Source organism: Silurus meridionalis, chromosome 13, assembly GCF_014805685.1.
Source record: "Silurus meridionalis isolate SWU-2019-XX chromosome 13, ASM1480568v1, whole genome shotgun sequence".
Classification (NCBI taxonomy): Eukaryota; Metazoa; Chordata; class Actinopteri; order Siluriformes; family Siluridae; genus Silurus; species Silurus meridionalis.
In genome coordinates, this window is record NC_060896.1 from 3,211,522 (window position 1) to 3,235,339 (window position 23,818).

At 41.3% G+C, this 23,818-nt stretch overlaps 1 protein-coding gene across 1 annotated transcript; it reads right to left on the reverse strand.

Moving 5' to 3' along the window:
- Positions 1-12,177: 12,177 nt before the first annotated feature.
- Positions 12,178-22,654, reverse strand: LOC124395888 (G-protein coupled receptor family C group 6 member A-like). The gene is made up of 9 exons (XM_046864775.1): positions 22,598-22,654; positions 20,342-20,614; positions 18,908-19,654; positions 16,026-16,172; positions 15,180-15,264; positions 14,630-14,709; positions 13,405-13,632; positions 13,193-13,316; positions 12,178-13,091 (listed from the first exon to the last, which is right to left on the reverse strand). The coding sequence occupies exons 1-9, from the start codon at positions 22,652-22,654 to the stop codon at positions 12,178-12,180; spliced, it is 2,655 nt and encodes an 884-aa protein (XP_046720731.1).
- Positions 22,655-23,818: the final 1,164 nt, after the last annotated feature.

The following is a 23,818-nucleotide window of genomic DNA, read 5'->3' on the forward strand; positions in this document are numbered from 1 at the left end:
CCCAGAGCAAACAACATCTGGGGTCATTTTGGTAAATCCTTGTGGAGCTTGAGTAATTTTCTGGCCCATTGAAAGAACTAATGAGCAAGGTATTTTTTTTCCTCATTATCATACAGAAGATGTTATATGTATATGATGTATCTGGCAAATGATCTGAAATAATTTTTTTTAATTGTATAAAAAAAAATCAGTTTGCCAAAGAGTAATCTGTATGAATTATGTTTATTTGTTCAATGGTCTTTGATTTTAGTCAGTAGAAAAAATAGGACCAATTAAAACAAATGAAACAATCAGTGTGACATCATGGATAATTACTTTGTTTGTACTGATGGCTGTAAACACATTTTTTTCTGCTCTGTATTTCTCTTTCTTTTGACATAAACATCATGACTCAGGTATATTCAAAGAAATTACCTCATGCATTGGCCTCCTTCAATAGAAATGAGAAACCAGACACAAATAAATCTTTCTGTGTTATTTTTTCATTGCTGTGCTGGTTTAAGTCTCTAAATATGAAAAGCCAAAAATTGTCTGTGGGGGGGATTGTTTACCAGGGAAGTTAAATGACGGGGAGGAAGCAGATGACTATGGCAAAAGTTACAACATAGACAGGTTTTGTGTGAAGCCCAGATAATTTTGTTAGATGATTCCCATCCTATGTATCATGGGTTTCACTTTCTTACTACTGGCATTTGTTATATAACTCCTATTGGCAAAACAAATCAATTTAGACATTAATTTATCCCCTTAGTTATAAAGTTTTTAAATGTAAATACATTTTAAGAGGAAATTGGGTGTTTGTACTGTGTGTTTAAATTGTCTTATAGGATATGCTTGTACAATATGTTGCAACCAAATTGCCTTCAAGAAATAAATAAAGATCAACTAAACTGATTTAAGTCTAAATGCTAAATTGGACATTAAAATGTTTAACCTACAGTTTCCTAACACTTCCCACTTCCACCACAATTGGCAACAGTGGCAAGGAAAACTCAATGAGAGGGTGTAAGTAAAGAAACCTTGAGGTCATCTTGGTTTTATCATATGTCATTTCACTATAGTTCTATCATTGTTGATAGAAGGTTATCATCTGTTGAATGATGGACACTTGAGTGCAAAACTGTTCACAACAATTGCAGACCTAAGCTACAGTTTATTTTATAGTTCAAATCATTCTTTATATTTCTTGAGTTTAACCTTCCACATTAATCTCATGGATCTTTAGGCTGTTTTTGTGGATCCAACTTTTAGCATCCAATGGAAGAGAACTCCGGATCTCCCACTCCCAATATGGTAGGCCAAGGGCCAAGGAAGAAGTGATGATGGCGGTGAGGCCAGAGTGGGGAGTGAAGACAACAAAGCAGATAAACAAAGCAATGTGCACAATGCTCTTCACTAGGCAGGAGGACTGGGTGACACCTTCAGCAACACCTAAGCAGGGAGACTGGGTAGTGTTCTTGGCATGGCAAGAAGTCTGGGTGGGGGAAAGTGATGATGGTGATGAGGCCAAAGGGGAAAGCAACAATGGTGGTGAGGCCAGAGAGGGCAGCGAAAACAGCCAAGCAGATAGACAAAGTGACATTCTCAGCTAAACCAGCAAGTGAAGTGACATCCTTCATAGCAAATGGTGGTTGAAAGAATTATTTTACAAGGTGGGATGGTAGAATGCCATCCTTAGCTGGTTTCGGAGGCGGATCGATATCATCAGCAAACCCTTAGCAGGGTAACAAGGCTGTGCAATGCTCAGGTTCCTCTCCTTGAGAGCAGCATATATCCTGGGCCACTTGAACAAAGCAGCAAACACCCTGTTGAGACAGTGGTTGAGATCCGGGGAATGGCGGCTCCATCCTCATGTGGTGGAGCAAATTTGAAATTGAGAGAACCTGAACTAAATTTCCAATGTTGTTGGGTTTAAAAACTTGTGTTGAGGTGTTATTTAATTTTTTCCTTTTTCATACATTTGTATACATTTCTAGAATTCTGTGTTCACTTTGTCATTATGGGTTACTTAGTGTAGATTAATGAGAAAAAAAATTAATGTGCAAGGGGGTCTAAATACTTTCTGAATGCACTATGTATAGTTCATATGACAAGTATTGACTATAGATAACTTTGGTACTATTATGGTCTATTGGTTTATGGTCTATGGTTTTTTTTTGTATTTGTAAAATAGTTAAATGGGCATTTAAAATGACTTCTATTACTACTTTTTACCACATATAAACTGCATTTTGAACTATAATAAAATAATAAAAATATTATAATAAATATTTAAATTTCACAACTACATATTTACCCTTGTATATAAACTAAACCATTTGTGGTCCCTCTAGTGGTGTAAAAACTAGTCTTTATGCAGCTTTCAACCATTCTGTCTTAATGTGTCCTCAAATAATTGCTACTTGCACATGGCTGACATCTGCTGGCAAAGAGTTGGTTTTGCAAGTCTGCACACTGTATGGATCTGTTGAGATCGTAAAGATAATTAAAAATTATTTTTAAATATATTTTAATATATATATACATTTGATAAACTAGAAGAAGTATTTGAAATCTTATCAAATTAATAATAATTCACTACAGTTATGTAATCTGCTCTTGTTCTTGAAAGCATTATTTGCTTGTGTTGTTAAAGGCCTTCCAGAAACTTTCATTTTGCATGTCATAGTAACTTTGTTAATTATAATTATATTTGTGTAATTATGTCTTGAAAGACAAACAGCTTGAAGTAATATTTTATTTGCATTTGCTCATATTTTTTACATCAGCTCAAATATAGTGGTACAAAAATAAAAGTTTGAGAAGCATTTCAGATTGACCTCAAAATAATAATTTTATGAGATACATAAATGTGCAATGTATTAGAATGAAATTCTCTACATAGATTGAAGTCAGTAGTGTTATACAATAAATATGGTCCATGATCCTGCCTATATAGAGCTACTGTATTACTGATCATAGGGCATTGAGAGTGCGATTCTTACAGTGCACTCACAATGTTGATAAAGAGAAATGTTAATGAAGAGTGGTCAGAGACCTCAGCTAATATTGCTGAAGGTCTCAAAATGTGAAACCACACATTTGATTGTCATTTTGCTTCTTTAAATAATATTATGAAATGTAAATTTTACTACAAGGTTCGACATATATACCAGATTATATAGTTAGTTATTACAAATAAAATTTGGATATTTTGTTATATATATATATATATGTCCTCTTCTTTCGGTTTCTCCCATTAGGGGTCGCCACAGCGGATCATCCGTCTCCATACCTCCCTGTCCTCTGGTCTTCCTCTTTTCCTCCTTCCTGGTAGCTCCATCCTCAGCATTCTCCTACCGATATACTCCATGTCCCTCCTCTTATTGTCTCCAAAACATCCTATATATATATATATATATATATATATATACTGTATATACACACACATACAGTATATACACTATATTGCCAAAAGTATTGGGGCACCTGACCTTTCCTGCTATAAGTGTTTTTTTTTCCAAAATGTTACCACAAATCTAAATAAAAATTTGCATTTACCCAAACCTGTTCCAGCATGGCAATGCCCCAGTGCACAAAGTGAGCTCCTTGGAGATTTGCTTTACATGCTTTGGAGAGGAAGATCTTGAGTGGCCTGCTATAGAGCTCTGATCTCATCCTCACTTCACCCCAGGTCTCCTCACCTACATCAGTACCTGCTTTTCATAATACCCTTGTGGCTGATGCACACTCCAAAATCTAGTGGAACATTTTTCAAGAAAAGTGGGGTGAATTATAAGAGCGAAGTAGGACTAAATGTGGAATGCAATGCTCAAAAATCACATACCAAACTTATGACCAGGTGACCCAATAACTTTAGCAATGTAGTGTGTGTATATACATACACACACATTATCTCATTTCATTAAAAGTGCAAATCCAAACCCTAAATCATTTAGCAGGTGCTTTACCCATCATTTCCTTTTTAGTGTTCTTTTCTGGCTTCAGTATGATTATATAACACTTTGGAACATATATGCATAATAGTAAACCAAAGCTTGATGCCAAAATAGCAAAGATCTCCACAGCTACAGTGAATTTTCCAGGAGAGCTGACATAAGCTGGAATAAAGGTGATCCACACTGCACAGAATATGAGTATACTGAATGTGATGAATTTGGCTTCATTGAAATTGTCAGGTAGCTTCCGTGCCAGAAAAGCCAAAATAAAACACAAAACAGCCAGAAGTCCTATATAACCCAGCACAGCCCAGAAACCTATAGCTGGAAAAAAATAATATGAATTAATGTAATGAAAATTGATTTTTATGTTTGTGGATTATTTAAAATAAGCAATATGCAAAATACCTGTTATATTACTGATTTCCCCCTCTGCACATGATACACAGTCAAAGCAGCAGATTGGTCTTCCTTTCTGTACAGCTTTCCTGGTGCCTGGAGGGCAACTGGGACTACACACAGAGACTGGCACCTAAAAAATATATTTTTTAATAAATAGATTAATGACTGTAAAATATTCATTGTACATATCTATTCATATAGATTATTTTCTTTACCTCTGATTTATTGTGGGCCCAGGTTATACTGATGTTGTTAAATGACAACTGATTGTGTTTTTGCAGGGAGCTGTCGTAGAAGCCCACTTTAACAAACACTGCTTTACCATCTTTGCTTTGTTGCCAGTTAAGTAGTTCATACCTTGCTGCAGGGTCTCCATTCTCATCAAAATATACATCCTCTCCATTTGCAGTGGTGAAACGGAGCTTCTTTAACTCATTCACTACCTAAATAAAGCATTTCAATCTCATTAGTGCCAAATATAAAGTACATGCTGTTCACCATATATTGTTACACTTACCTGCCATGGTTTATTAGTTATATTTGCACATGCAATAAGACCTTCTTGTTCACGTTCTCTCTTAGAACAACCGTATGTGTTATGTAGAGCATAAGCCACAGCATAAACAGCCTTGTAAACATTATTTGGAACTCGTAACTCTGAAACATCTGTGTAAAGGTTTTGAACTTGACTGAGACTTTCATTACCTTTGCACATTTGTTCTATCTTAACATTTTCTTGTGTGGGAAGCTTACATTCAAATGTTGTCTCCCAAAGCTCTTTGAAAACAGTTGGATCAGTAGCTGGATTAAGTTTGGTCAAAAATTCCCATAGGCCATTGATTTTAGCTTTTGGCAAAGAAAAACCCATTGATCCTTTCAGCAGATGTTGCCACTGGATATTAATTGGATCAGAAATCCAGGACTCACTTCCAATCCACTGAAACCCAGTCATGTTTTGTAAGGACATTTCCTTCAGAAGAACAGCAAAGTCCGAATTTGAAACAAATGCTACAATAACTTTGGAGGTTGAAGCCTTAATCATCTCAACAACATTCAGAATTTTTTCTCTGGGTTCCGTTTTTAAGAATGATTTGGAGTATTCAACACAGATTCCTTCTTCTTTGGCTGCAATGATGAATTCATTTAGACCATTGTTCCCATAGTCATTATTACTGCATAGGGCTCCTACCCAGGTCCAGCCAAAATGCCTGACTAACTTAGCCAAAGCTCTGCTCTGGAAATAATCACTGGGAACAGTTCTGAAGAATGATGGATATTTCTTCTTGTTGCTTAAGCATGCACATGTTGCAAAGTGACTGACCTGCAATATGTAGATTTTGTTTACATTTTGGTTATAATTTTTTATCATTAATTTGACAACAAAGGCATTGGATTGACAAGAATTTAAAATTAGATGGAGATAAAAGAAGAGATCTTACCACTGGTATGTGCAAAGGTCCCACATTAACAGAAATGGCCATAGAGGTGCTGGATGATGTTTCTCCTATGATTGCTTGAACTGTAGCAGGTTTGGAGCAAGACATTACAGATGTATTTTCTCCATGGTCATTAACTAGAGACAATGATGCTTTTGTAGTTATTTCTACTGATGAACAGGAATCATAAATCTTATAACCCAATTTGACTCCAGGAAGAATATCAGTTCTGTTGTTGATTTCCTCAATAGCATATAACATAGTTTGCATATTTTGAAATTCACGGTAGCTTAAACTGCACGCAAAAGCAAAGAATGTTACAGTGATTTTTAATGAATAACGCATGAATCAGTACATTAATAAGTTTATAAATCATTTCAAATATTTCTGATCTTTTAATTTATAGATCTTACACCATTATAATAATTTCACTTACTAAATTTAAACATATTCAAATTATAATTGTGCCCTCACCTATTACATTTTGGTTTCCAGAGCCCAGATGTAAAGACATGCACTGTCTGCTCCACTTTGCCATGTAAGGTAAAGATACCTCCAATAAGTACATCGCCATCTTTGCTGATTTGAGGTGGATTGGGCGGGCCTAGTAAGGTGCAGGGAGGATCAGCTGCTATGACCTGAGTGAATAAAAGCCATGTATGCAGGAACTTCATTCTCATCTCTCTCTAAATGCCTTGATAGCTGTTTAGCCATTTATATAATCCGTTTACTCACCTCCCTTGAGTTTAAGAAGTGCATTACCTCATTGTATTGTACTGATTACTAGGAGGGACACATTTTATTTAATACTGTAAATCTAAACACTCATCTATGTTGTCTTTTATTCATGCATTCTTTCTATTTGTGACTTCTTTAAATGTGCCTTGCAGCATGGCCTTTTTAATTTTACAACAAATTTCATAATATGACACAAACTGGATTTATAAATTCATGTACATATTATGGACAAAGAATAAAGTGCTCATCAACCAGGGATGCACTTTTAATTAATAACCTGCTTATAGCCAAAGCTACACCAGACCCATTCTAAATAGCATGCAGGTCTTTAGAAAATATGTCAGAACAAATGCAAAACAATGTTTCTGGGTTACGTATGTAACCTTAGGTACCTGAGGGAACAAGACACTGTATCGGAAAACTTTGGGAAGACGAACAAATTGTCCATGCTCTGAAATAATGTGTATTATCAGTCAAAATTGGTCATGGCGGGGTGGCATCATGACCAGGAAGTATAAAATGCACATGGAGTGAAGCCAGCACCAGAAATGGAATTGCAACAGGGACGCCTGCAGTGTGGCATAGACACGCAGCGTCTCTTTCCCTCAGGGAACTAGGGCTACATACATAACCCAGAGATGTTCTCTTTCAGGAACTTGAGCTGCATCAGAACACTTTGGGAACAAGTGTCCATTTAAGCCAGACTGACCAGTCCCTGCCTAATGTGTATGGGCACAGCTAGGTCAAAGTACAGAAGGGCCAGGAGTGGCACTGGAGTCCAGGTTGTAGAACCGGATGAAGGTCAGTGGGGTAAACTAGTCTTAGGCGTTGCAGATGTCTTGGAGGGGTACTTTAGAGGAACAAGCCTTAGAGGCTGCCACACTCCGGGTCGAGTGGGCTCTGACCCCAAATGGAGCGGGGAGACCAGGGGACTCATAAGAGGATGCGATGGCATCAATGATCCATTTGTTCAAGGTCTGCCTATTGCAGAGAGGCCTCTTCTCAGAGGGCTGCAGCAGACGAGCATTTGAGCAGACGAGAAGACTTCCCCAAAGGACCCATCCCCAAAGGACCCATCCTGTGGACATAAGTCCAGTGCTTGCAGGGCCTGAAACGGAAGAGGGTTAAATGACTTTAACCTCACTGGTTGTGGCACTCTTGTCGCACCGGGGGCCTCAGCCTCTGGGTGCTGCAAAGAAAACCCATCATAAGAGGGTCTCTGTCCAGAGACTGCCCAGCCGGGGGCATGATACGCCCAAATGGCGGACACGTACACTTTTCAGGTGGACAGAGCCCATTTGGCGACCTGTTCTTTCAGGAATTCCAGCACTGAATCAACCGGGCATGGACGTGATCCATATGGTGGTGTTCAGACCACGTGCAGCACAGGTGCCATCTCATGGCATACGACCTCTTCATGGAGGGAGCTCCGGAGTGGAGAAAGGCCTCTCCACTGAGATGACCCTCAGGAACCACACTCACAGCCTCGACATCTCCGGTGAACCATGGTGCCCCTGGCCTGGAAGAGGAGATACCTTCTCAGAGAAATTTTCCAGAGATGGTGCACTAGAAGGGCTACCAGGTCCGCGAACCAGATGCCCTGGGGTCTCTGAGGAGCCAGAGCCACATACACACACTTCGTGAAGGTGCTTTCGGCCCCCGAAAGCAAATGTCAGGAAGACCCCAAAATCTGCTACCTTTCCAGATGGAAACTAAGGGAGGCACTTGGAGTAGATCATTGTGCCCTGAAGCCTCGGAGGTGGCAATGTTAACAAGCTGATCTAGCAAGGGCACTGAGGAGAGGTGGGTGCCATGTGCAAACCCTCCCAGCTGAACCCTTCTGAGGTCCTTGCATTGCGAAAACCAAAATAAATGTCTGGGGAAAAGAATGCAATTCGTGTCCTCATGCACACAGAGCATTGTTGACGCAGCTTGAGTTTCTTAAAGGAAACCCCAGACAGACCAAGCTGGACGATAGATTTTTGTCGGATGGCTGGGGGGGAATCCTAATGTTGGCCCCTCCCATATTTTTTTCCTGTGTGAGGGTGCAGGAGTATACTATGCTATCCCAAGTGAAAGAGAAGCTTGAATGCTATTTCTCTCCTGATGATGCATCACTGCTTAGAAGTCACCCTCCCCATCAAACCATGTAGAGCTACATCTGCACTAGTGGGGAAGTTCCAGGCAACAGGTCATGCTGGTGCTTCCCTGCACACCATAATGGTTTTGCAGTTGTACCAGGCTGACCAGCTGAAAGACCTGAGCGGGAACAGATGAATTAAAGAGGAGGTGTTTTCAGAGCTATGCTGAGCTATTGATCTCTCTTTCTGTGCAGCCAAGCAAATAGTGGATAGACATCTGTGCCTCAATGTCAAATGCATCAGGGATAGGGACAAGGTGCCATGTCAACTTCCAGTCTTTTGTTGACTCTGTTGATACAGTCAAGGAACATGCAGAAGTGTTTGATAAATTTAATCCCAGCCATTTTCCTTGATTCAGTCTGGTCCCAATGTGGCATGAATCCCAAAAGCAGAGCATAGTGAGTCATGCATCCCCTCATTAAAACTTTGGAGCAGCTTGATGCTCTCAGAAGCTCAGAAAGTGGCCAGACCTAAAGATTCTAATTTCTCTAAGAAAAAGTGCTAAGGGTGGTGCACCCAGGACCGTGGAGGTGTGGCATCTCAGGGGGGGGCATGAGAATAAGGGCTCCTTCCCAGTACTCTCAGGAGACTGCTGTACTGTCCTCACCGCCACTGGTGTTTCAGGGGCAGTGGTCTCTAGCGAAATGCTAAATGTTTGGTTGCCTCCTGCCATGTTTCAGGACACCGAACACCTAACCTCCCCCAGTAAAGCGTAGCATTTTAGCATTTTATATACAATCCAAGGATTGGTATGTGATAATCTGCCCCAAGGATGCAGACTGCCATAAATAAAATAATTGCCACCACTCAGTAAGTCCCTGAGGTTTGCTTTCAGGGGCAAAGCTTACCAGTATCAGATTCTTCTTTTCGGCCTTCAAGCAGTTCCTCCAATTGATCTGCTTCTGGGAGCTTTATAAAACACTACGCAAAAGCAGTTTACTGCCAATTTGTCTCAGTGCTAAAGTTCCTGCAAGAGAAAATCACTGCACAGGACTTAACTATAGTGGTTGAGAATCTGGTTGGGTCCCTTTTTTTAACCACTAGTCAGCGCCTGTCAAGCTTTTGACTCTAAAGGTGTGTTAACTAATTCCTATTTCTTCTCTAAAGAGAATTAGGGATTTGCAGATTCTGTCAGGTCAAAGCTTTTTTTCATCCTCACTGTAAGTATCTTCCTAAAGTTCCATTCACAACCATACATTAGGTCTTGAAGCTTTCTGTAGGAGAATTCACCTACTGTGTCCAGCACATGCTCTTTAAGCTTATGATCACCGCATCCAGTCTCATAAGTTGGAGCAGTTTTTCATATGCTATGGCTTCTGCAACTGTGGGGAGGCAGTTGCCACTAGGCAAATAATGTCACATTGAGTGAGTGATGCCATTGCCTTAGTCTATGAGAGGAGCAGTTAACCTCCACCTCTAGGAGTCAGGCCCCGTTTAACCAAGGGGGTTGCATTCTCCAAGGTTTTAGCAAGAGGTGTCCCCTTGCATCAAGTATGAAATGCGGCAGACTGGACCCCCTGCCCATTTTTTTAAAGATTTATAGTTGGATGTTCATGCTACTCCAGGCTCATATGCACCTGAGTCAACATCTCAAAGCCATGTCTGAGACCTCTTTAATGTTTGTGCGGACACACTACACAACTTGGGTCCAAAGGGGTCCAGACACTTCCAGGGTGGTGGTGTTGATATTCTCGTTTCCATATCGTTATAAAACACAGCATCAGGTGTAGCTTTTGATAAGAAATGTCTAGGGTTACTTGAGTGTAACCCTGTTCATTGAAAAAGTGAGAACAAGATGCACCACATTGCTGCAATGTGGTCATATCTGGACGTCTCTTTGGACATAACCTGAAGACTTTTCATGTTGCGTCTATTTATAGCCTCACAGTTGCACGCATTTAAATTATGTCAACTGCCGAGGTTATTTAAACCAAATTCTTGGTGTGACACACATGCTTCACAACCGGTCGAACAAGGAATGTTCCCATAGCGTTGTGAAACACAGCATCTCATTGTCACTTTTTTCAGTGAAACGATATATATTTAAGTAACCTGAGACATTTACACTAGTTCATCACACTTCAGTTTGGTTTGTTTGGTGGTTCATGGACTAAATCCTATGTCCTTTACAATGCTTATCCTGCTGCCTACTTGCATGACATAATTGTTTATTGTAATGGCTAGCATTGGTCCTGAGAACCTTGAGGTGGGCAGGACTCACAGCAACTTCAAAAAAAGTTAACAATTGGGTGGGTAGAAATGTGATATATGGGCTTTCATTTGGGTCATGGGCAGGTGCATCCCCAAATTGATTAGACAGCAGTGATTGTAACCTACCTGAGATCCAAGATCAAAAAAGGAGGTGAGACAGTTTCTGGGGCTAGCTGGCAATTATTGTTGGTTTGTTCAGAATCATTTGAATATCACTAGCTCTTTGATGATCTTACATAGAAGCAATCACTAGATCTGGTCCAGTAGATGATGTCATGCTAGCAGGCTTTTAAACAGGTAAAAGCTGCACTCTGTGTTTGACCACTGTCATATTCCCCTTACATTTCTCTCCTGTCTTACAGACATATTTATTGGACAGGGGGCTAGGGTCATTTTCCCAGGCAGTGGAGGAGGAAGGAGCACCCTGTGCTTTTGAAAAAGAGTGTAGGGCAATCAAATGAGTGGTCCTTGCTCTTCGATACTATCCGCTGGGACAGGCCTTCACTCTCTGTTTATTCCACATCAAAATTGAATAGTTTTATAGCATAAAAGATTCCAATGTGTCGATCACTCTGTGGCACTTCAGCCATTTAAGTTCAGGGTGGTCCACAGACCCTGGACACAGACAGCTGTGAACAATTTTCTCTCAAGTAAGTAGAGAAATCAGATGTAGGCCTGACAGCTCCCCAACCTGAGTCAGGCTGTGGGGGAATGTGGCACCGAGTATGTGGCCGAGTGGTGGGTTTGTGAAGGGGTAGTAAGGTTCACATGCCTGTAGGTGTTCTAACTAATCAGTGTTCTCTGTTGTGGTGATTGAAGAAGAAGATAAAGATGGGAGAGAAAAAATATCTTATTACTAATAATATGGACTTATTATATTATTTAGCTGAAATTAAACAATAAGGTCAGATTCTGTATATCTTATGATTATGATAGTATCAAAATGATGCTATTTTGTATGTGCATGTGGACTAGAGTGCAATGACTTTACACTCGGTTTAGTTAATGAGTTTAATTAGCAGCTTTGTGAATCCAAAAGTTATAAAATGGGTGTAATGCATTTACATTTATTAATGACTGGTGAATTACAGAAAAAAATTACTGACACATTTTAGTGTTTTAACAAAGCATTTTTTTTTTTTTTTGTCTGAAAACAAATATAAAAATGCAAAATGGCTATGTCACCATATTTAAAATGTTAAAGATATGGAAACATATTAGAAAATAAATAGCAGGGTTTTTTTTAGCAGTTATTTATTTCAGTTATTGAAATAGTAGCTCTTTATGTAATTTAATTAAAAAGGCTTTTATTTAAGTTAATTTAGCAGGTGCTTTACCCATCATTTGTTTTTTAGTGTTTTTCTCTGGTTCCAGTATGATTATATAACACTTTGGAACAAATATGCAGAATAATAATCCATAGCTTGATGTTAAAATGGCAAAGATCTCCACAGCTACAGTGAATTTTCCAGGAGAGCTGACATAAGCTGGAATAAAAGTGATCCAAACTGCACAGAATATGAGTATACTAAATGTAATGAATTTTGCTTCATTGAAATTGTCAGGCAGCTTCCGGGCCAGAAAAGCCAAAATAAAACATAAAAGAGCCAGAAGTCCTATATAACCCAGCACAGCCCAGAAACCTATAGCTGAACCTACATTACATTCTAATATGATCTTTTCCTTGTAATACATCATATTTCTGTAGGGAAAGGGAGGAGATATTGTTAACCAAAGTATACAAATGATGACCTGTACAAGAGTGAAGGCAAGTACACTGAGTCTCTGCTGTAGAGGCCCAAACCATTTCATAGCATTACTACCAGGAAGTGTAGCTCTGAAGGCCATTAACACCACCCCTGTTTTTCCCAGAACACAAGAAATACAGAGGACGAATGTGATTCCAAAAGCTGTGTGACGCAGCATACAGGACCATGCAGAAGGCTGAGCAATAAATGTTATCGAACAAAGGAAACACAGAAAGAGTGAGAAAAGCAACAAGAAGCTCAGCTCAGAATTATTTGCTCTAACAATTGGGGTTTCCTTGTTTTTAAAGAAAATTACTGCAATGAAAATTGTAAAAGAAACTCCTAACAAAGAAAATGCTACAAGGATGATTCCCATTATTTCCTCAAATGACAGGAATTCCACCAGCTTTAACACACATGCAGATTTCTTGTCATTAGACCACAGTTCAGGTGGGCACTTGATGCAATTTATAGAATCTAAACGAGGAACACAATAATATAAATTAATAAATTATTAATGTAATGAAAATAGATTTTTATGTTTGTGGATTATTTAAACTAAGCAATATGCATAATACCTGTTATATTACTGATTTCCCCCTCTGCACATGATACACAGTCAAAGCAGCAGATTGGTCTTCCTTTCTGTACAGCTTTCCTGGTGCCTGGAGGGCAACTGGGACTACACACAGAGACTGGCACCTAAAAAATATATATGTTTTTAAAAAATAGATTAATGACTGTAAAATATTCATTGTACATATCTATTCATATAGATTATTTTCTTTACCTCTGATTTATTGTGGGCCCAGGTTATACTGATGTTGTTAAATGACAACTGATTGTGTTTTTGCAGGGAGCTGTCATAGAAGCCCACTTTAACAAACACTGCTTTACCATCTTTGCTTTGTTGCCAGTTCAGCAGTTCATACCTTGCTGCAGGGTCTCCATTTTCATCAAAATATACATCCTCTCCATTTGCAGTGGTGAAACGGAGCTTCTTTAACTCATTCACTACCTAAACAAAGGATTTCAATCTCTTCAGTGCCAAATATAAAGTACATGCTGTTCACCATATATTGTTACACTTACCTGCCATGGTTTATTAGTTAAGTTTGCGCATGCAATAAGACCTTCTTGTTCACTTTCTCTCTTAGAACAACCGTATGTGTTATGTAGGGCATAAGCCACAGCATAAACAGCCTTGTAAACATTATTTGGAACTCGTAACTCTGAAACATCTGTGTAAAGGTTTTGAACTTGACTGAGACTTTCATTACCTTTGCACATTTGTTCTATCTTAACATTTTCTTGTGTGGGAAGCTTACATTCAAATATCGTCTCCCAAAGCTCTTTAAAAATCTTTGCATCAGAAGCTGGATTAAGTTTGGTCAAAAACGCATGAAGGCCATTGATTTGAGCTTTTGGCATAGCAAAACCCATTGATCCTTTCAGCAGATGTTGCCATTGAGCATTTGCTCGATCAGAAATCCAGGACTCACTTCCAATCCACTGAAACCCAGTCATGTTTTGTAAGGACATTTCGTATAGAAGAACAGCAAAGTCGGAATTTGAAATAAATGCTACAATAACTTTGGAGGTTGAAGCCTTAATCATATCAACAATATTCAGAATTTTTTCTCTGGGTTCCGTTTTTAAGAATGCTTTGGAGTATTCAACACAGATTCCCTCTTCTTTGGCTGCAATGATGAATTCATTTAGACCATTGTTCCCATAGTCATTATCACTGCATAGGGCTCCTACCCAGGTCCAGCCAAAATGCCTGACTAACTTAGCCAAAGCTCTGCTCTGGTAATAATCACTGGGAACAGTTCTGAAGAATGATGGATATTTCTTCTTGTTGCTTAGGCATGAACATGTTGAAAAGTGGCTGACCTGCAATATGTAGATTTTGTTTACTTTTTGGTTATAATTTTTTAACATTAATTTGACAACAGAAGCTTTCGATTGACAAGAATTTAAAATTAGGTTGGGGAAAAAAGAAGAGATCTTACCACTGGTATGTGCAAAGGTCCTACAGTAACAGAAATTGCCATAGAAGGACTGGATGATATTTCTCCTATGATTGCTTGAACTGTAGCAGGTTTGGAGCAAGACATTACAGATGTATTTTCTCCATGGTCATTAACTAGAGACAATGATGCTTTTGTAGTTATTTCTACTGATGAACAGGAATCATAAATCTTATAACCCAATTTGACTCCAGGAAGAATATCAGTTCTGTTGTTGATTTCTTCAATAGCATATAACATAGTTTGCATATTTTGAAATTCACGGTAGCTTAAACTGCACGCAAAAGCAAAAAATGTTACAGTGATTTTCAATGAATCACACATGAATCAGTACATTAACAAGTTTATAAATCTTTTTAAATATTTCTGATCTTTTAATTTATAGATGTATGACCATTATTATAATTCCACATACTAAATGAAAACATATTCAAATTATAATTGTGCCCTCACCTATTACATTTTGGTTTCCAGAGCCCAGATGTAAAGACATGCACTGTCTGCTCCACTTTGCCATGTAAGGTAAAGATACCTCCAATAAGTACATCGCCATCTTTGCTGAGTTGAGGTGGATTGGGCAGGCCTAGTAAGGTGCAGGGAGGATCAGCTGCTCTGACCTGAGTGAATAAAAGCCATGCATGCAGAAACCTCATTCTCATCTCTCTCGAAATGCTTTGACAGCTGTTTAGCCATTTATATAATCCTTTTACTCCAGTCCCTTGGGTTTAAGAAGTGCATTACCTCATTTTATTGTACTGATTAGTGAGGGACACATTTTATTGAATACTGTAAATTTATACACACATCTATTTTGCCTTTTATTCATGCATTCTTTATATTAGTGACTTCTTTAAATGTGCCTTGCATAATGTTCACTAGACTAGTTATTACATGCTGTAGCCTACAGATGTATATGCACTACAAGCATTCATGACTACACATTTTTGTAAAAAAAAGTTTTTATTTTATAAGAAATGTTATAATATGGCACAAACTGGAATTATAAATTCATGTTCATATTATGGATAAATAATAAAGTGCTAATCAATGAGGATGCTCTTTCAATTAATAACCTGCTTATAGCCAAATATACTTTCAGCACGCCAGACTGACCAGTCCCTGACCAGTGTATATAGGCACAGCTAGGTCGCCGGACAGATGAGCCAGGTGTGGTACTGAGGTCAAGGTTATAAAACTGAACAAAGGTCAGCAAGGTGGACCAGCCCGCAGCATTGCAGATGTTTTGGAGGGACACTCCAGAGGACCAAGCCTTAGTGGCTGCCACACTCTGGGTTGAGTGAGCTCTGACCCTGAATGGAGCGGGGAGACTAGAAGACTCATATGAAGATGCAACAACATCAATGATCCCTCTGCTCACAGTCTGCTTGTTAGCAGGGAGGCCTCTACTCACAAGCCTGTAGCAGAGGAGCAGCTGATCTGACTTCCTCCATGGACCCATCCTGTGGATTTTGGTGTCCAGTGCTCGCACCAGGCACAGCTGGTTCAACTTCTCCTGGTCTGGGGCCTGAAACAGGAGGGTAGAATGCCTGCAACCTAACAGGTCGTGGGACAACCGAGGGCACCTTGGGGATGTAACCTCTTCTAGAGTGCAAAAAGGTACTTGCCATACCTAGAGTAAACTCCAGAAAGGAGGGGGCCACATGCTTCACCACATGAGGTCGCCAAGTTCTCTGATCTAGCCAATATCAACCAATCTTTGATAAAGTCTCAGAGGAGCCAGAGCTGCATCCACACACTTTGTGAAGGAGCAGAGTGAGAGTGCAAGGCCAAACAGATGCACCCAATATTGATAAGCTTTGAGGTGAATTTGAATTAGGGTGGATAAGACCCAATCTGAATCATGTAGCCTATTTTTACAGTGCTCAGGAACAATGAAGACACGTTTGGCAAGAGTTTCCATGCTGCCAGACAGTTTCTTAAGGGAATCAGTCTCTCGAGACTGACCCCTGGTATGTCTAGAACAGCTTGAGCAGTGCCCTGAAGCTGTACTTGGAGCCTCCGGGGAGATGGCACAACCCCAAATCCTGTAGGTTTTTGGGCAGAAACTGAGGGAGGCACTCACTGGAGATCATTGTTCCCATTGTCGAACCCTTTTGTTGAAGATCAAGATCCTCAGATCCGTCACATCCCTGGGCTGAATTTCTACTCCTCTTGATGCCTACGTGTACTGGGCTGTTGTTGTGCCTGCCGAGCAGCCTCATGAGAGTGAGGTAAGGAAGAGAGGTGTTGAAATGCCACCGACTGTCTTTTCGCCTCCTGATACTTGACTATTGTATTAACGGCATCGCCGAACAGGCCGGTCAGCATGAGAGGGGCATCCAGGAGAACGGCTCTGTCCCTGTCGGAAAAATCTGACAGGGTCAGCCAATGGTGCCTCTCAGCAGTTACCAGGGCTGCCATAAACCGGCCTATGGCCTAAGCAGTCTCCTTAGTGGCCCTGAGGCCAGGTCTGTAGCATTAGATTAGATTAGATTAGATTCAACTTTATTGTCATTACACATGTACAAGTACAATGCAACGAAATGCAGTTTGGGTCTAACCAGAGTGCAATAACAGCAAGTGCAGGATATATAGATTTAACATGAATTTACAGTTAAATAAAATAAAGACTATAAACAGTAATTAAAAGATGAATATGTACTATAAATGTTGTATACAGATGAATATATGTTATATATGTAAAACACAATATACAGAGTAGTGTATATATATATGTACTATAAATATAAATATAATTACAGATGAGTATATATGTACTATGAACAATAATATACAGATGTATATATATATAAATGTATTATGAACATGCTATACAGATGCCTATTACTATACACAGAGATTTACAGAAGGATGTAAGCAGTGGACATAATAATATTGCTATAGCTATAAACAGAGAACAGGTATATGTACAGTGGTGATAAGTTTATGGTGAGCAGCAATAAAAAAAGAGCAGTGTGCAAATGAGCAAGGTTTGTGTAAACAGTCCGTGCAACAACAAAGTGTGAGGTGAGAAATGATCAGTGTCTTGGTGAGCATAAGTTTTTGTTCAGAGAGTCCATTAGCAAAGAGTGTGAGGTGTGGGGGGAATGTAGTAGTGTATCAGTGAGTGTCAGAGTTCACTAAAGAGACAGCTCTAGGAAAAAAGCTGTTCTTTAGTCTGCTGGTCCTGGTCCGAGGCACCTGAAACGCCTGCCAGAGGGCAGAAGAGTGAACAGTCTGTGGGCGGGATGAGAGGAGTCCTTAAGAATGCTGCGAGCTCGACGCAGACAGCGCTTTTGGATGTCCTCCATGGCTGGGAGTGGAGTCCCTGTGATGCGCTGGGCAGTTTTCACCACCCGCTGCAGTGCCTTACGCTCTGCAGCAGAGCAGCTCCCATACCAGACTGTGACACAGCTGGTCAGGATGTTTCTACTGCGCAGCGTAGAAGTTCACCAGGATATCCGAGGAGAGCTGATTTTTTAAGTGTCCTCAGGAAAAAGAGACGCTGGTGAGCCTTCTTGACCAGGCTGGAGGTGTTGATGTTCCAAGACAGGTCTGCCGAGATGTGGATCCCCAGGAACTTGAAACTGGAGACACGCCAACAGCCATCCCGTTGATGTGGGTGGTGTCATGTGTGCCTCTTGCCTCCTTCCTGAAGTCCACAATAAGCTCCTTTGTCTTGGAGGTGTTAAGGAGCAGGTTATTGTTGTTGCACCATGTGGCTAGGTGCTGGATCTCCTCCCTGTAGGCAGTCTCATCATTGTTGGTGATGAGACCAATCACGTAGTGTCATCTGCAAACTTGATGATGGAGTTAGATCCATTCACAGGCCTGCAGTCGGAGGTGAAGAGGGAGTAGAGGAAGGGCTCAGCACACAGCCCTGTGGTACACCAGTGTTGAGTGTGATGGTGTTGGAGCAAATGGAGCCAGATCGAACCTGCTGGGGTCTTTTGGTCAGAAAGTTCATGACCCAGTTGCAGGTGGAGGTGTTCATGCCCAGATCTAGGAGTTTGCATATTAGCTTGGATGGAATGATGGTATTGAATGCTAAGCTGAAGTCAACAAACAGCATACGTGCATAGGTGTTCTTATTGTCCAAGTGTGTGAGCACAGAGTGCAATGCCATGGAAACTGCATCTTCTGTGCTTCTATTGCTTCGTAGGCAAACTGGTGGGAGTCAAATGTGGTTGGCAGAGAGTCCTTCAGGTGTGCCAGGACCAGCCGCTCAAAGCACTTCATGACAATGGGTGTCAGTGCTACAGGGCGGTAGTCGTTCAGGCACGTTGGGTTAGAGTGTTTAGGCACTGGCACAATGGAGGTACATTTAAAGCAAGTGGGAACAGCTGCTTGGGCAAGAGACAGGTTGAAAATGTCAGTAAAGACCCCAGCAAGCTGCTCAGCACATGCCCTAAGTACGCGACCAGGGATGTTGTCTGGTCCAGCGGCTTTGTGAGCGCTGATCCGGCTCAGTGCATTGCAGACATCTGTGGAGGAGAGTTTGATTGGAGAGTGATCAGCCGAGAGTTTGAGCTTTGTGGCAGTTTCTTTGTTGTCTCTCTCAAAGCGAGCATAAAAGTCATTAAGCTCATTCAGAAAGAGGACATCAGTGGCAGCGGGGGTGGAGTGGGAGGATTTGTAATCACTGATGGCCTGTATGCCTTGCCACATGCGCCGAGGGTCAGAGTTAGAAAAATGCTCCTCTATCTTCAGCTTGTAGCAGTGCTTGGCCTCTTTGATGCCCCTCTTCAGGTTAGCTCTGGATGTGCTGTAGGCCTGAGCGTCACCTGACCTGAAGGCAGTAGTGCGTGCCTTCAGCAGGAGGCGCACCTCCTTGTTCATCCATGGCTTCTGATTAGGGTATGTAATGATCTGTTTCTGGGTAGTAACACTGTTTGTGGTGGAACTGATGTAATCCAGAACAGAGGAGGTGTAGCAGTCAATGTCTGTGTGAGAGTCACTGGTGGCCTGAGAAGCAAATGTACTCCAGTCTGTGTGTAGAAACCTTTCCTGAAGTGTGAAATCTGCGTCTGCGGGCCACACCTTGATGGTTCTCACTGATGGCTTTACCCGGTTGATGAGGGTGCATATTTAGGGGTGAGAAACAAAGAAAGGTGATCTGACTGTCCCAGGTGGGGGAGGGGGGTTGCAACGTAAGCTCCAGCCATGTTTGTGTATACATGGTCTAAAGTCTTGTTCCTCTGGTGTGACATGAAACATGCTGATGAAATTTTGGAAGAACTGCCTTTAAGTTTGAGTGATTAAAATCTCCGCAACAATAAACGCAGCTTCCGGGTGAACAGTCTGTTGTTTACTGATGGCGCATAAAGTTCTTTCATAGCGAGCTTAGCATCAGCATCAGGGGAATGTAAGCAGTAATAATGGTGGAAGTGAACTCCGCGGTAGATAAAACGGTCTACATTTAACCATGAGAAACTCCAGGTTAGCTGAACAATGACTCTCGACAATAACAGAGTTCGTGCACCAAGCTTTGTTGACATAAATGCACAGTCCACCGCCTCTGGTCTTACCGGAGCCATCTAATGTCCTATCCGCCCGGAGTGTGTGTCGTCCGCTAGCTCAATAGCGTTGTCCGGGATGCCGCTGTGTAGCCATGTTTCCGTGAAAATCATGACATTACAGTTCAAGTTTCATGCTGTGTGTGATGCTGAGTCGAATCTCCTCCATTTTGTTCACCAGCGACCGAACATTGGCAAGGAAGATGCTGGGTAAAGAGAGCCGGTGTGGTGTTAGCTTTAGCTTAGCTTTCACTCCACCACGCTTCCCCCGCCTTTGTTTACGATCTCGACGCCGCCTGCGAGCACTTCCGCCCGGCCGTGTAGAGTGAGCTGCCTCGGGTGCTCTGGTGATCTCAGGAAGGAGATGAAGGTTGTCCATAAAACTGTCAGGAAGTCGTAAACCAATATCCAAAAGCTCACGTCGGGTGTACGATGTATGTGCACAGCTGTTCTGCACGAACAGACCCGATATGAGCAACAGAAATACCGCAAAATTGCAGATTCTGGAGAGACCCTGAGCCTCGCGATGTGCTCACGCCGCCATCTTGGGTCGTAGTCTATGATGCCTATGCCGCCGCCATCTTGGGTCGTAGTCTATGATTTCACCAGTCATCAGTAAATGTTAATGAATTACAACAGTTTTATTACTTTTGGGTTCACAAAGCTGCTAATCAAACTCATTAACTAAACCCTGTGTAAAATCATTGCACTCTGGTCCACATGCACATACACTATGGCATCATTATGCTATTATAGTAATTATAAGATATACAGAATCTGACCTTATAATATGATTGATCTAAAATCAAATTATAAGTCCAAATAATAAGTAATAAAATGTTTTTAATAAAATACCTTTTTCTAATTATCAGTATAACCCCACTCAAATTTAATATGAGGTTAAGCATTGTGACCACATGGTAATCAGGGACTAAAAGTAACTAATAGGATTACCAAATAAATAGCATATCTACTTATTGAGAGCTTACTGGTTCAGAAAGGAAGCAAGAGAAGTCAGAAGACAAGTTTAACCACAACAATCAAACAGGCTTTACTAAGCATTGGAATCTTTTATGCTATAAAACTATTGAAGTGTGGTGTGGACTAAACGGAGAGTGAAGGCCTGTTTCAGCAGGTAGTTTCGAAGAGCAAGGACCACTCATTTGATTGCCATACATCTTGCGACGACAACAAATTCAGAATCCAGGGTCTAAACCACATAGAAAGAGTCATACACTTTCTATCTCCAGTGCATAATTCTTAATTGTGATTAAACCCCTTGGATGAAATCCTGAGTCACAACTAAAATGGTCTCATGTGCAGGAGGCCCCGAGGTATCACCGTGGATGCAGCCACCATGAGTCTTAAAACCTTTGATGTCAATTGACAGGACCTTTCTGGCCTAGCTTGATATTCTTTAGGACATTTAGACTGGGTTCAATACGTGCAGGTGGCAGCTGCCCTTGCATCATGACCAAATACCCTAAAGTCTCCAAATACATCGTGATCTTGGGAGAAGCAAGAATACCTTTCTTGGCATTGAGTTTTAACCCCAGAGATTTGAGGTGAGCTAGGATGGCTTCCCATCTACCTAGCTCTTGGGACAGTATATAACGGCTGGGCTGAAATTGATCAAACACTTCGGCACGTGTCTTGACTGTATCAACAGAGTCAGCAAAAGACTGGAAGGTGACATGGCACCTTGTCCCTATCCCTGATGCAATTTAGATTGAGTTCCAGATGTCTATCCACCATTTGCTTGGCTGCACTGAAAAAAGAGATCAATGGAGTGTAGCTCTAAAAATGCCTCCTCTTTAATTCCCCTGTTTGTGCTTAGGTCTTATAGCTGATCAGCCTTAAAAACTATCATGGTGTGAAAGGAAGCACCAGCATGACCCGCAACTTAGAACACATTTCCCCCCAGTGCAGATTAAGCTCTACATGGTTTCGTGGGGAGGGTGGTTCCTAAGCAGTGATGCATTGTCAAGAGAGATACCATTCAATCATCTCTTTTACCTGGGATATCATAGTATACTCCTGCACCCTTACACTCATAATAGTCAAATAAATCAACTCTATAGGTACGAAGACTTGAGAAGAATATGGCTAACTCTTTGAGCGATAAAAATCACTATGGAGAGCAGGAACAAATGGGAGGGCCAACATTAGGATCCCACCCCCTGGCCATCTAACAGAAATCTTCATCCAGCTTGGAGGGTTCCCCTATCAGGAACTCGAGCTGTGTCAACAATGCTTTGAAAACGCTTCCAGTGCCTTTTCCCTGAAAGAAGCTGTGTTTCTGTCTAAAGGCCCCGTCCCTGAGGCCCAGGGAATGGAGGCTCCACATCGAGGTGGTGCAACAGATCTTACAGAGCACAAGTGGATTTGTTTGTGACTCAAGAGACATTGTACTCTCCCTATGGTTTTACCTCACTGATCCAGCCCCCTGGGGCTGGCCACCATGGTACATCTCTTTTACCTGGGATATCATAGTATACTCCTGCACCTTACACTCATAATAGTCAAATAAATCAACTCTATAGGTACGAAGACTTGAGAAGAATATGGCTAACTCTTTGAGCGATAAAATCACTATGGAGAGCAGGAACAAATGGGAGGGCCAACATTAGGATCCCACCCCTGGCCATCTAACAGAAATCTTCATCCAGCTTGAGGGTTCCCCTATCAGGAACTCGAGCTGTGTCAACAATGCTTTGAAAACGCTTCCAGTGCCTTTTCCTGAAAGAAGCTGTGTTTCTGTCTAAAGGCCCCGTCCCTGAGGCCCAGGAATGGAGGCTCCACATCGAGGTGGTGCAACAGATCTTACAGAGCACAAGTGGATTTGTTTGTGACTCAAGAGACATTGTACTCTCCCTATGGTTTTACCTCACTGATCCAGCCCCCTGGGGCTGGCCACCATGGTACATCTCTTTTACCTGGGATATCATAGTATACTCCTGCACCCTTACACTCATAATAGTCAAATAAATCAACTCTATAGGTACGAAGACTTGAGAAGAATATGGCAAACTCTTTGAGCGATAAAATCACTATGGAGAGCAGGAAAAATGGGAGGCCAACATTAGGATCCCACCCCTGGCCATCTAACAGAAATCTTTATCCAGCTTGGAGGGTTCCCCTATCAGGAACTCGAGCTGTGTCAACAATGCTTTGAAAACGCTTCCAGTGCCTTTTACCTGAAAGAAGCTGTGTTTCTGTCTAAAGGCCCCGTCCCTGAGGCCCAGGGAATGGAGGCTCCACATCGAGGTGGTGCAACAGATCTTACAGAGCACAAGTGGATTTGTTTGTGACTCAAGAGACATTGTACTCTCCCCTATGGTTTTACCTCACTGATCCAGCCCCCCTGGGGCTGGCCACCATGGTACAAACGTGGCCAAGGCTGCGCCTGTAAGCTTTCCCCCTATCACGCTGTTCCCAGGAATTCTGTAGAGAGTTCGCCGGGATGGAGTCTGTTTCCTACTGGTGGCCCCTCAGCGGATAGACAGACTATGGTTTGTGGACCTGCTGGCAGCATTGAATGTAGCTTTTGATAGGGAACTTAAAAGAGTTGTAAACGCATTTTTTTTATGAGACTTTGGAATCCTTTCAAAAACTCGAGCCGCACCAACAACGTTTTGGGAACACCTCTGCATGA